This window comes from Symphalangus syndactylus, chromosome 22 (assembly GCF_028878055.3).
Source record: "Symphalangus syndactylus isolate Jambi chromosome 22, NHGRI_mSymSyn1-v2.1_pri, whole genome shotgun sequence".
Classification (NCBI taxonomy): domain Eukaryota; kingdom Metazoa; phylum Chordata; class Mammalia; order Primates; family Hylobatidae; genus Symphalangus; species Symphalangus syndactylus.
In genome coordinates this window covers 75,846,319-75,860,315 of record NC_072444.2, presented here as the reverse complement: position 1 = coordinate 75,860,315, position 13,997 = coordinate 75,846,319, and the positions used below count along the sequence as shown (strand labels likewise).

Genomic DNA, 13,997 nt, shown 5'->3' with positions numbered 1-13,997 from the left:
ACGGTGGTGGCGGTGGCACAGTGAGGTGAATGTGCTCAAGGCCCTGGAACTGTGAGCTCAAAATGATGAGAAAGTAAATTATTATTTAAAAAAAATCCGGCCAGGCGCGGTGGCTCACACCTGTAATCCCAGCACTTTGGGAGGCCGAGGCAGGCGGATCACGAGGTCAGGAGACGGAGACCATCCTAGCTAACACGGTGAAACCCCATCTCTACTAAAAACACAAAAAATTAGCCGGGCGTGGTGGTGGGCACCTATAGTCCCAGCTACTCGGGAGGCTGAGGCAGGAGAATGGCGTGAACCCAGGAAGCAGAGCTTGCGGTGAGCCGAGATCACGCCACTGCACTCCAGCCTGGGCGACAAAGCAAGACTCTGTCTCAAAAAAAAAAAATCCAACCCAGTTGGGCCGCTGCCCTGGGAAGTCAAGGGAGTCTGCCCAGCCCCCGCCCACATTCAGCAGCCTTCTTCCCACCCTCACCCATGCCAGGCCAAATTCCTGAAACTCCTCCCCACCAAGGGAATTGCTACCAGCAATTTCTGAAATGTCACCTCTGCCCTAAAGCCTTCCCGGGTTGAATGAGGAGGCTGAGCTGAGTCTGCCCCATCAGCCTTGCAAGCACGGGCTCCGGCCCCACTGAGCCTTGAGGACTGGCCTCCAGGGTCACCTCTGCCTACCAGTGGCCGGGGCCACCCCAGAGTCTGGACCTGGCTGGGGCCTCAGGTGTGGAATGAAGGAGCAACACCTGAACCACCAGGACCTCCACCAGATGGTCCCAGCCATCTTCCTGTTTCTTAGGAACAGACTTCCTCTCAGAGCCAGGCCTCCTGACCTGGGGGTCCAGGGCGCCCCGGGATTGCCGGGTCCATCTGGTGCTCCAGGTGCCTCAGACACCCAGGTGACAGGAAGTGCCAGTCACCACCTGCTCTCCAACCCAGTTAAAGAGTCCACACACAGGCCAGGCGCAGTGGCTCATGCCTGTAATTCCAGCACTTTAGGAGGCCAAGGCAGGAGGACAGTTTGAGGCCAGGAGTTCGAGACCAGCATGGCCAACATGGCAAAACCCTGTCTCTACCAAAAAAATACAAAAATTAGGCTCACACCTGGAATCCCAGCACTTTGGAAGTCTGAGGCAGGTGGATCACTTGAGGTCAGGAGTTCGAGACCAACCTGACCAACATGATGAAACCCCATCTCTACTAAAAACACAAAAATTAGCCAGGGGTGGTGGTGCATGCCTGAAACCCCAGCTACTTGGGAGACTGAGGCAGGAGAATCTAGGAGAATCCAACCTAGTTGGGCCGCTGCCCTGGGGAATGAAGGGAGTCTGCCCAGCCCCTGCCCACACTCAGCAGCCTTCTTCCCACCTTCACTCATGCTGGCCAAATTCCTGAAACCGGGAGTTGCAGTGAGCAAAGATCGCGCCACTACACTGCAGCTTGGGTGACATCGAGAGACTGTCTTAAAAAAAAATTAGCCGGGCATGGTGGCATGGACCTGTAGTCCCAGCTACTCAGGAGGCTGAGGTGGGAGGATTGCTTGAGCCCTGGAGGCAGAGGCTGCGGTGAGTTGAGATTGTTCCACTGCACTCCCGCCTGGGTGACAGAGCAAGACCTTATCATAAAACAAAAAAGAACAAAAGAGCTCAGACACCCCAGTCCTTCCAGGGCATCAGACGGGCTGAGACTCAAAGAGGACAATATGTGTGTTTTTCTTTTTTTTGACACAGAGTCTCACTCTGGCCTAGGCTGGAGTGCTGGAGTGTGATCACGACTCACTGCAGCTTCCAACTCCTGGCCTCAAGTGATCCTCTGGCCTCGGCCTCCCAAAGCGCTGGGATGACAGGCGTGAGCCACCGCGCCCGGTCCCTGCCCTCTGTTGCGATTAGGCAGGCAGCTCCAAGGATGTACAGAGGCACCTCCTCCCTCCCCCAAACCCCCCCCAGGATGGAGACCCCCACCCAGGTCTTGCAGGACAATGGGTCCAAGCACGCCCCAACTCGCCCACCTGCCAGGCCTGTGATGAGGGGCTCTCTGGGTGGCCGCTAGGTGATGCCCCCTGTTCAAGGTCAGGGGAACCTACTATTGGGACAGTGGGTGGGGCCTGCTCAAGTCCACCCCAGCAGCCCCAGGCCTGGCGTTCAGAGGTGGTCTGGGACTGTGTGATATCCTGCTGTCCAGGTCTGCACCAGCTGTGAGCCAGTGCACAGGACAGTGTTCTGAGGACAGCAGAACATGCTGGCCACCCCAGGCCCCATCAACACTGGAGTGGCTCCTTGTCACCCAGCTGGGCCACAGCAGAAACAGGAGGCCCCAGAGCAGCCGGCATCAGCAAAGAAGCATAGAGCCCTCGAGGATGTGCCATGGGGTCATGGGGGGCCGGGCAGCCCCCTGCCTCCTGACACCTCCTGTTCCACCCTGTGGCCACAGCCCTGGGGAGTGGGGACAAGCACAGCGGCCGGGTGTGGCTCATGTCCCCTAAGACAGCTCCAGTTTGCAAGGCATCAGTCTCTCTGGCTATGAAATGAGAGCGACCCCTCACAGCATCCCCCCTCCATGGCACTACCTGACAGAGGAGACAAGTCACTGAGGTCATGGACCGATTCTGACGAGGCAGAGGTGCGGCCCTGTGCCCGGCAGCGTGGGGCATGGGGAGGGCCGAGAACAGCTCTGGGGTGGGCCAGGCCGGAAGCTTAGCAGGTGGGCCGGGCACACCTGCACCCACTGGGAGGGGAGGGCCACTGAAGGACCCAGCAGGCCAAGGAAGTCCCCTCTTCCTCCTTCCAGGCTGGGAGGCTCAGAGGGTGGCTGGAGAGGGGCCCTGAGTCCGGAGAAGCTGCTCCCAGGCTGTGTGGCCAGGGAGCAGAGGTTGAGAGGCAAGCCCAGCTCCCCTCCCCATGGGCCACAGCAACCCCAGGCCAGGCCCTTTCCCACTGGCTCTTCTGGGGAGCATTCCTGAACAGGAGGAAATAAAGGTCTAGGGGGAGAGAGTCTGGGGTGAGCCAGCCCAGGGGGCCGCCCCCACCTCACCATTGCACTGGCCCTGTGGCCGTCCTGTCTCCGGACACCATGGAAAGGCCGTGGGTCCTGCCCGTCTTTCCAGAAAAGCCTGTCACTATCTCCCCTCTGGGACATCCCAGCTCCTGGTGTGGCCTCTCCAGCCAAGCTGCGGCTGGACAGCAGCCACCACGACCTGGGGCTGGCAGAGACCCCTCCATCCCAGAGGGAATCAGGTCCTATTTCCAGGGTGTCCAGAGACTGCATGTTGAACCAGAACCTTCCAGGCAAATGCAAGGTCTTCCCCCGCTCCCTCCCTGGGGACCTCAGTCACCGTTGGTGAGTTTAGGTTTGTTCCGAGGGGCTCAGGCTATTGGCCCCCAGATTCCTGGTGTGCCTGGGGTGGCGGGACTGCTCCGGCGGGGCCCTCTCTCCACAGCGCAGCCGGCCTGGGGCTGACAGCTCCGGAGCAGGGCAGGGCTGGTCTGGGCACTGGGCCCCGTTCACAGCCAATGGCAGGACCAGTGGCCTGGAAGGGAGGGACTCCAGTGCCTTGAAATCCCACAGACCTGGGAACCGAGTCAGGGATGCCCGGCGAGGAGAACGAACGGGCGGGCGGCAGGTGGACGAGGACCTGCGTCCCGCCCCACCTCTCCCAGGCCTCACCTGTCCTGGCGCCCGCCCGGGAGCAGCCAGGTGCAGGGAGCCGGGGGAGGGGCGCCGCTCACACCCAGGGACCCCCGGTGCGGGAAGGGAGTGAGGCATGACGTCACCGCGAGGTGGCCCCGGAGCCGGCGGACCCCACAGCCCAGCAGAGCCCTCCGGCCGGCGGCCCGTTCCCTCCCTGCAGCCAGCCCCGATTTCCTCTTTCTGTGCGGAGCCCAAGCTTTCGCAACGCGGCGGGCGGTCCGCGGTGACCGTCAGACACGCAGCCCGGCGGGGGAGGGGAGGCGGCGGCAGGGGGTTTTCCGGGGGTCCTGGGGGCGCCCCCCGCTCCGCCCGGCCCGGGAAGACGTCCGGGTCCCCGCAGGTGCAGCCGGGCCCGGGCCCCATCCGAGCGCCGACCCGGCCCGGTGTTCAGCGCCGCCACCCCCGCGGCGTCCGCGGTGCCCCGCCCGCTCCCCGGGGCCCACCCAGGACCTACCCGGCACCCTGCGCCCACCCCGGACCCACCCGGCCCCGCGCCCACCCGGCCCACACCTACCCGGGGCGCCGCAGTCCGCGCAGCGCGCGTTCCCCGGCCGCTGCAGCAGCTCCAGGACCGCCCTGCGCCGCTCCTTGGCCATGGCCGCGATGCGCCCGCGATGCCGATGCCGGGGCCGGGGCCGGGAGCGTCAGCCCGGCTCGCTAGGGCCCCGCGCAGGCCGCCCGCCGCCGCCGCCCCTGCGCCATCCCGGGCGGCCTCAGCCCGCGCGCCGGTTCCGCATTCCCGCCGCCCTCCGGGCTCCGCCGCCGCCGCTCGTGTCTCCGCCGCGGTCGCTGAGCGAGTGCCGGCGCAGGGCCCGGGGCGCACGCTGCGCTCTGGCCGGCAAGGCCCGCGGGCGGCCCCCAGCGGTGCAGGCGAGCGTGTGGCCTCCTCCCTCGGCCGCTCCGGCGCCCCCAGCCCGCGCGCCCCGCGGACCCGCCGGGAAGTCGCCCGCCGCCCGCCCCCCATCCGCGCGCAGCGTCCCACCTGCCTGGGCGCGAGGCCGCCCCAAAACCTGACCAGCCTGGGTGGGACCCTCGTGCCGCCGCGCGCGCTGGGACGGAGCCTGCACACCTACTGTGGCTGGCGCAGAGGGCACCTACTGAGCCCCCTAAGACCATGGGCATGGGGGTGCTCGTGGAAGGCAGGTGTGTGTATCCTGCTCTAGGGACCAGGGCGCTCACACCATCCCTGCCTGGGAGGGACGGCCAGCAGGTGACAAACGCCAGCGTCCCATTGCAGAGGTCACAGAGGGCCCAGATGGAGCCTCCCCTTGAGACCCACCCAGCCGCCCACCACCCACAGATGGGACCCTCTGGGCACCCCTCCCACTCAGGCAGGCTGAGGGGCCCCGCCGGGACTTCACATGGGGGCTGACAGGTAAAAAAAAAACCTGGTTTTGATGTCACCTCTTCCCAGACTTGCATGCCCTTCCTCTGCACACCCCAGCGTCTTTTCAAATTCTTTCCATTTTCTTCTTACACGGTTAATGCAGTATACCCGGCTGAAAACAAACTGGAACATACCAGACTGAAAAAGGAAAGCCTCTCCCCACTGCCTTCCAGGCAACCACTGTTAACAAATTCCTCAGCACCTTCCAGAATGAACGTCTGAGGCCTGTAGCCTTTCATTTATTTATTCATTTATCGAGACAGGGTTTTGGCTAACGGCTGTAATCCCAGCACTTTGGGAGGCCCGGGCTGGTGGATCCCTTGAGCTCAGGAGTTCGAGACCAGCCTGGGCAACATGGCAAGACCCCATCTCTACAAATACAAAATTTAGCCAGGCATGACGGTGGGGGCCTGGAGTCCCAGTTACTCAGGAGGCAGAGGCAGGAGGATCACTTGAGCCCGGAAAGCTGAGGCTGCGTGAGTTATGATGGTGTCACTGCACTCCAGCCTGGGGAACAGAGGGGAGACCCTGTCTCTAATTTTTTTTTTTTTTTTTTTTTTTTTTTTTTTTTTTTTTGTAGAGACAGGGATCTTCCTATGTTGCCCAGGCTGGTCTTGAAGTCCTGGGATCAAGCGATCCTCCTGCCTCGGCCTCCCAAAGTCCTGGGATTACTGACATGAGCGCCACGCCCGGACTCTTTCTTTTTGAATGGTTGCATTCTACTCAAAAGTTCGGCTGGGTGTGGTGGCTCATGCCTATAATCCCAGCACTTTGAGAGGCTGAGGCGGGTGGATCACCTGAGTTCAGGACTTCAAGGCCAGCCTGACCAACATGGTAAAACCTCATCTCTACTACCTACAAAGAAATTAGCGGGGCGTGGTGGCGCATGCCTGTAATCCCAGCTACTTGGGAGGCCGAGGCAGGAGAATCGCATGAACCTGGCAGGCAGAGGTTGCAGCGAGCCGAGATTGTGCCACTGCACTCCAGCCTGGGCAACAAGAGTGAAACTCTGCCTCAAAAAAAAAAAAAACAAAACTCAAAAAAAGTTCAACTGGACCATGACTTGTTCACCCAGTCACTGGCATAGGGGCATTTAGAGCATTTTGAATGCATCAGAATCACGGTCTACACAACCTCATCTTTGCAAGAGTTTTGTGTGGATTTGCACTCAAAGTGGCATCGCTGGGGCAATGGTATGGGATGTGGAACGGCCTCCACTGAGGCTGCACTGACCAGAGTGCCACCAAAGGCACCTGTCCCCCTGCTCCAGCCGACGTGGAATTACGGAGCTGCTTAAGCTCTGTTCACCTGAAGCATAACGCGGCAGCCTGTTTTGGTCTTCGTCTCTGGGATCATCACGTGCTCTTTCCCTGTAACCGTTCACATGGGTCTTTCTCCTCCCTCGGATGGGAGGCTTTGGGGTGGGGACAGGTGGCATTTTCATCTCTGGGTCCCTGTGCCAGGCTCAGAGTCCACCACACAGCACGAGCTTGGAGAATGTCGCCTAATAAAGACAGACGAACGTTAATAGCAGCAGCTCCGCACTAGGTATTAGGAGAAATAGCCTGACTTGTATTTTCTATTTTCTTTTCTTTTCTTTTTTTTCCTTTTTTTTTTTGAGACAGGGTCTTAGTCTGTCGCCCAGGCTGGAGTGTAGTGGCATGATCTCAGCTCACTGCAACCTCTGCTTCCTGGGGTCAGGTGATTCTCCTGCCTCAGCCTCCTGAGTAGCTGGGACCACAAATTGGTGCCACCATGCCCAGCTATATTTTTATTTTTTGGTAGAGACAGAGTTTCACCATGTTGCCCAGGCTGGTCTCGAACACCTGACTTCACGTGATCTGCCTGCCTTAGCCTCTGAAAGTGCTAGGATTACAGGTCTGAGCCACCACGCCTGGCTTGACATGTATTTTCTTTCTTTCTTTTCTTTTTTTTTTTTTTTGAGATGGAGTCTCGCTCTGTTGCCCAGGCTGGAGTGCAGTGGTGCGATCTCGGCTCACTGCAAGCTCTGCCTCCCAGGTTCACGCCATTCTCCTGCCTCAGCCTCCCCAGCAGCTGGGACACAGGTGCATACCACCATACCCGGCTAATTTTTTTGTATTTTTAGCAGAGATGGGGTTTCACCGTGTTAGCCAGGATAGTCTCGATCTCCTGACCTCGTGATCTGCCTACCTCGGCCTCCCAAAGTGCTGGAATTACAGGCGTGAGCCACCGCACCCGGCCGACGTATATTTTCTTATTGAAGCCCCATTTTCAGTTGGGAAGACTGAGGCACGGGGAGGTTCAATCCCTTGCTGGAGGCCACACACCTCAGGACTGGAACATATATAAAACAATATAACAAAGCGACACACCCTAACAGAGCCAAGGTCCCCAAAGACAGGGAGGCCATCATACGAGGCATAGAAAAGGCAGCAGGGAGGCCTCAGGGGAGCAGGTGCCCAACAGGCCAGAGCTTCTGGCACAAGCCAAGGCCATCAGTTGCCTGCTGTTCCGGGGCCTCCTCCGTGGGGCGGCTCCAGCGGGAGGGTGTCTTGCCTTCTCTGTCCTTCCATGCCGCTAAGGGAACTGTGGGATTGCTCAGGGGACCGGGGGGCGTGAGGACGAGAGGACGAGACAGAGGTGGGTGAGCCGCGCAGATCTAAGAGATGTTGGGGCTGAGGGGGATTCTTCCAAAGAGGAGGCTGCCCGGCCGAGATCCGCAAGTACCTGCCTGGACCCCCGAGAGCGCAGCCATCCTGAGATCCTGCTGCCCCGAATGGCTGTGGTCAGGGCTGGGCGGGGCAGTAGGGGAGCCCAGGACTCAGGAAGAATCCGGAATGTAACAGCATAGCTCAGGGCGGGCCAGACCCAGACCAGTGCTGGTCAAAGGCTGTTCCGGCCAGCAGCGGCTGGCGAGGGGCCTGGACAGGCAGCCTGCCTCCTCCTGCTCACGCCCAGTGGCCCACAAGCTCTGCTGAGCCTCCTGCCCCTTGTCACTGACCTGCGTGGCTGCACCAGGGACCCTGACACTCATTCCTAAAGCGTCTCCCTAGTCCAGAGCCAGAGGCACCTGCCTCCTGTGACCACTCAGCCGTGCAGCAGGCCCTGGGCAGGGGGCTCCCGAGAGCAGGGCGACTCCTCCAGCGTCCCCTGAGCATGGGGCCTGCACACAGTAGGCCCGCAGGAGACTTTGATCGGAAGCTGGCCCCTCCCAGGCCTGCAGCTGCACAGGCAGAGCGTGGCTCGCCCCAGGGAAGGGGCAAATGGATTGAGGCTGGGCTGGGCCCCGCTCTGCGACCATCTTGCCCAACACTCAGCCGAGCAGTTGCTCAACCAGGAGCTGCCTCAGGGGAGGGGAGGCTGGGGAGGTTCACTTCCCTCTCCACCCCGCACAGGGGCCGGGGCTAATTCAGTCAAATCACCTGTGCTTGGACAGTATCTCGCACGATGGCCGTGAGCTCAGTAGGCCGCCCTGCAGGCCAAGGAGGGGTCTTCAACATCCAGGCACAGCGCAGGGGTGGGCAGCTCCTGGCTCTGCCTGCCTCAGCTGTGGGGATGGGGGTCGTGATGTTGGGTCCCCGTGCTGGGCCCCCGTGTAGCCGGCCCCCTCCAGGGCAGCCCCCCGGCTGCGGCCTCCACCCTGTCCTCTGCGTCTGTGCTTTTGGCCCTGCGCAGACCCTCCTGGGCTTTCTGCCTGCCGTGGGGGCCCTGCCACCCCTCGGGCACCTGGAGTAGACGCTCAGCAGCATATGGACCCTAAGGAGCCCTGCTCGGGAGGGGCTTAAAGGAGACACGGGGATTCCCCAGAAATAGCTGCTGCGCCCCGAAATGCAGGGGACGGGGAAACACCAGCCAGGACCAGAGGTGGTCTCGGCACGATTTTCTGGGAGTGGGGCTAGACCCGGAAACCCCTTTGGAAGTAGGGAGTCCTCAGGGGCCTCCCCAGTATGACATGCCAGGGATGGTGGGTGCACAGGTTGGCTTACTGGGTTTTGGGGCATTTGAACATATCTTTTGCTTCGTTTTCCAAACAGAGATGGGGTCTGGCATGGAGAAGGGGGTCGTGGAGAGCCGTCCCCATAACCGAGGGGCTGGTGGCAGGTGTGGAGCTGGGCACTGCGCCTGGGCAGGGGTCCTGCCATCCCCCATCTTTTCCTCCCCCGCTGAGCAGCTGGCATTGGCCTGACCACTCCAGTCACGGCCCAGGTGTCCCCAGGTGCCATCTCTTGAGGCCTGGGACCAGCAGGGTCCTCTGGGGCCGGAATCACGCACTTGGCATGGGGAGGAGGCCCAGACTTGATGCGGGACCCTAGGAGGTGCTCTCCTCCCCCAGCCCCGGCCCCTTTCAGCAGTGACCATCGGGCAGTAGAGTTTAAGTTAACGCCAAAATTGGTGCAACCTCAAGAAATAGTTACTTATAAAGAACTCATACAACTCAATAATAAAAAGGCAAGTGAACCAATTAAAAAAAAGGGCAAAGAATCTGAACACATGCTTCCCCAAGGAAGACACACAGCCACCGACAGGCACCGGAACTATTCAGCAGCATTAGTCGTCAGGGAAACGCCAATCACACCAGGATGCAGTGAAGACCTGGCAGGGGGCTGGTGGAGGGAGGCTAGGGTTTACCAACAGACAGTGCCGGTGAGGATGGGGGAACCTGGACCCCCCCACAGCGCTGGTGGGTGTAAGACTGTGCAGCTGCCCTGGAAAACAGGCTGGCATGGGGCTACCGTGGGAGCCTGGAAACCCACTCCCCAGTATGCACCCGAGGATGGCAGAAAACACGTCCACACGCACGCAGACACGAGTGTTCTCAGCAGCATCTTTCCTTTTCTTTTCTTTTTTTTTTTTTTTTTTTTTTTGAGATAGAGTCTCGCTCTGTCACCCAGGCTGGAGTGCAGTGGCACGATCTCGGCTCACTGCAACCTCCACTCCCGGGTTCCAGCGATTCTCCTGCCTCAGCCTCCTGAGTAGCTGGGATTACAGGTGCGAGCCACCACGCCTGGCTGATTTGTGTATTTTTAATAGAGACGGGGGTTTCACCATGTTGGTCAGGCTGGTCTTGAACTCCTGACCTCGTGATCCGCCCACCTCAGCCTCCCCAAATGCTGGGATTACAGGCACGAGCCACCGCGCCCGGCCTTATTATTTATTTTTTCAAGATAAGGTCTTGCTCTGTCACCCAGGCTGGAGTACAGTGGTGCAATCATAGCTCACTGAAGCCTCAACCTCTTGGGCTCAAGCCAATTCTCCCTCCTGAGCCTCCCGAGTAGCTGGGAATACAGGTGTGTGCCACCACGCCCAGCTAAGTTTTGTGGGTTTTTTTGTAGAGACAGGGTCTTGCTACGTTGCCCAGGCAGATCTTGAGCTCCTGGCTTCAGGTGATCCACCTGCCTCAGCCTCTCAAAGTGCTGGGATTACAGGCGTGAGCCGTCATGCCCAGCCAGCGATACTCAGAAAAGTCCCAAATGCAGACAGCCCAAACATCCACCAGCTGATGGGTGGATAAGCCAAGTGTGGTCTGTGCCCACCACAGAGTGCGACTCGGCCATGAACACGCCACAACACAGGTGAAGCTTGAACAGGCTGTGCTAAGTGACAGGAGCCAGGCACAGAGGGTCAGATGGTGGGTGCGGTCACACGCAGAACGTGCCGTTCATGTGAGCCTGTGCATGCAAGTCCTCGTTCTGAAGGCCGTTTCTCTCGTGTTTAAATAAGAATCCAGCAGCTCTTCCTGCTTGGCTGCATGGGCTGAGCCCATGAGGCCGACTCTGCCCCAGAGTGTAGGGTCCAGCCCTCCGGGGCTTAGCGGATGTTCTCCCCGTGTGCAGAGATGAGAGATTGTAATAAATAAAGACACAAGACAAAGAGATGAAAACACCTGTGCCTGGGGGACCACCACCATCAAGACGCGGAGACTGGTAGTGGCCCCGAACGGCTGGGCACACTGGTATTTACTGCATACAGGACAAGGGGGCAGGGTAAGGAGGGCGAATCTTCTAAGTGATTGACAAGGTGAAGCAAGTCACGTGATCACAGGACAGGGGGCCCTTCCCTTTTAGGTAGCTGAAGCAGAGAGAGAAGGCAGCAAACGTCAGCGTTTTCTTCTCTGCACTTACAAGAAAGATCAAAGACTTTAAGACTTTCACTATTTCTTCTACCGCTATCTACTACGAACTCCAAAGAGGAACCAGGAGTACGGGAGAAGCATGAAAGTGGACAAGGAGTGTGACCACTGAAGCACCACAGGGAGGGGTTTAGGCCTCTGGATGACTGAGGGCAGGCTGGATAATACCCAGCCTTCCACAGGAACCTGGTGGAGCAGAGTGTTCCCTGACTTCTCCGAGGAAAGGAGACTCCCTTTTGCGGTCTGCTAAGTAACGGGTGCCTTCCCAGACACTGGCGTTACCGCTTGACCAAGGAGCCCTCAAGCGGCCCTTACGCAGGCGTGACAGAGGGCTCACCTCTTGCCTTCTAGGTCACTTCTCACAATGTCCCTTCAGCACCTGACCCTATGCCTGCCGGTTATTCCTAGGTTATGTTAGTCATACAACAAAGAGTAATATTAAAAGCTAATGATTGGCCGGGCGCGGTGGCTCATGCTTGTAATCCCAGCACTTTGGGAGGCCGAGGCGGGTGGATCACGAGGTCAGGAGATCGAGACCATGGTGAAACCCCGTCTCTACTAAAAAATACAAAAAATTAGCCGGGCGTGGTGGCGGGCGCCTGTAGTCCCAGCTACTCGGAGAGGCTGAGGCAGGAGAATGGCGTGAACCCGGGAGGCGGAGCTTGCAGTGAGCCGAGATTGCGCCACTGCACTCCGGCCTGGGTGACAGAGCGAGACTCCATCTCAAAAAAATAAAAAATAAAAAATAAAAGCTAATGATTAATAATGTTTATAATGATTGATCATTGTCCACGATCATCTGTATATCTAATTTGTATTATGACTATTCTTATTCTATTGTCTTTATTATACTGAAACAGTTTGTGCCTTCAGTCTCTTGCCTTGGTACAATCCTCCGCCCACACCAGAGTCCACTCCAGCCCTCAGTGCCCAGGCGGGCTGATACCATATGCCTTTAGCAGACAGGGAGACTGAGGCTGAGTCACCCATCTCATGGGGGCTGTTGCGGGAACGAGCCACAGGCCTGTGCCAGAGGCAGGCACGAGACAGCACCCTGCAGAGTCAGGCTGGAGAAGCCCTGCAGCCTCACAGAGAGGGAGTCGTGGACGCGCATCAGGAAAGGCGGAGGCAGTCTCAGACGGGGCTTGCCTTTCCCAGGGGGCCCTACCTGTGCCCCCCCCCCACTCACCATCCTCCTCTATCCATCCCTCCATCATCTATCTGTGCAATCTGTCATCTGTGTCTATATGAACGTTGTCCCTATGTTTATCCATCATCAAGCAGTCTCCCTGTCCTCTACCTCTGTCGTCTGTTTATCTGCCATCTGTGAATCACCTGTCACCATCATCTCTATCCACCATCTACGCACCTATCCTCTCTCAGCACTTCCCTCCCCTCCCTGACCCCTCCCCCCGCAGTGTGTTTAACACTTGACACTCCTTTCACTCCCACCTGCGATGTGGGCCTGACTGTCCCAGCCCATGCAGGACAGCGGCCTGTAACCTCTGACATGGGGTCACAGGAGGATGCAGCCTCTGCCTTGCCCCTTGCCCCTGCCCCGCCTCCACGTACACAGCCGGGCCCCCCTGCAGCCTATACGCTGCAGAGGACACGCGGACAGAGCCCAGGAACAGAGGTGCTGGGCCCAGCCCTGCCCACCCCTCGAGGGCAGAGCTCAGTGACTCCAGCCTCCTCACACCTGCGTGTGAACCACCCGGCTGAGCCCAGCTAGCCCCAGAGCCATAGGGGTGGGGGCCAGAAGATGCTGTGTGTGGTCCTGAGTTTGGGGTGGTCTGTGACACAGGGATTGGTATCTGCACTGATGGCCTCAGAGAATCCCAGCCCCGCCAGCCCCACGTCCAGGCCACTCCCCTCAAAGAGAGGCCTTGGTGAAGCAGGATCCCCACCCCAGCAGATGCCCATGAGGGCTGATGCCTTCCCACGTCTGCCTTGAGAAGAGCTGGGATCCCAGGGAGGGTCTGTGGCTCTGCTGCCCAAAGGGCCCCTACCTGGACCATCCTGCCCCAGCCCCTACTGCAGCCCCCACCAGCGGGTAGACCCCTGCCCCGCCCAGGCTCTTGCTCAGCCCCTCACTGAACCCCACACTTCATAAGCACCTGCCCTGTGCTGCCCTGATCTGGGCCACATCTGAACCTCCATATCCCCTGAAAACTGAGCTGGCAGGAGCGGTGGGGGGTTAGTGGTGGGCTGAGGGTGGTGGCAGGCAGGTGGCAGCGGGCGCAGGTGGTAGGAGGGGGTGGTAGGAGGGTGCTGCCCAGTCAGGAAGGCCTGGGGCTTCAGGACGCACAACCCTGGCCCTAGCCTGTGGCTCCTGGAGCACAGGCCTCGCTGCACAAACCACCGTCCCCACCGCAGCCGACAGCTACGCACCTGGCTCTGCCTCTGCAGGTGACCCTAGAGGGTGCCGTGGTGCTGCCGCCGTCCAGCAGGGGCCACCCCCACCACAGCGCTTCTGCTTCCTCCAAGGTCACGAGGCCCCTGAAGGCCAAGGGGGCTGGGCTTCCATCCCCCGCCCCAAAGCACCGCGCTGTGTCCGGCCCTGTCTGGCAGGCGGCCCCACAGACCAACCCCGGTGCCCTCAGGGATGCCCCCGCCCCCTGGCTCTTCAGAGTGAACGAGTAAGCCGCCAGCCTCCCCTCTGAGTGAGGACACCTGTCGAGGTGCACAGCCGTCCAGAGCCACGAGGGGCCTGGGGCCCCTCCCACCAGAGGGACCTGCTGCTGCCCAGGGCCAAGCCTGAGCCACCCACATGCCTCACAACCAGGAGGTGTGGGGGCAGAAAAAGATCCCTGA

At 59.7% G+C, this 13,997-nt stretch overlaps 2 protein-coding genes across 6 annotated transcripts in view; one reads left to right on the top strand and one right to left on the bottom strand.

The window, feature by feature from the left end:
• The window catches only part of ADAP1 (ArfGAP with dual PH domains 1), a 55,567-nt gene extending 50,349 nt beyond the window's left edge, over positions 1-5,218 (bottom strand). For 4 of the 5 annotated variants that reach the window (XM_055260857.2, XM_055260858.2, XM_055260859.2 and 1 more), the window contains exon 1: positions 4,199-4,341. In XM_055260857.2, coding sequence (XP_055116832.1) covers positions 4,199-4,280 — 82 coding nt within the window. In that variant the 5' untranslated portion in view covers positions 4,281-4,341. Of the gene's footprint in view, positions 1-4,198; positions 4,342-5,088 lie in introns of those variants that run through there. The other variant, XM_055260856.2, reaches the window with a different exon arrangement.
• On the top strand, positions 4,279-5,286 carry LOC134735548 (uncharacterized). Its single transcript, XM_063631121.1, has 2 exons — positions 4,279-5,059; positions 5,175-5,286. The coding sequence occupies exon 1, from the start codon at positions 4,279-4,281 to the stop codon at positions 4,696-4,698; it is 420 nt and encodes a 139-aa protein (XP_063487191.1). The 3' UTR covers positions 4,699-5,059; positions 5,175-5,286.
• The last annotated feature ends 8,711 nt before the right edge of the window (positions 5,287-13,997 follow it).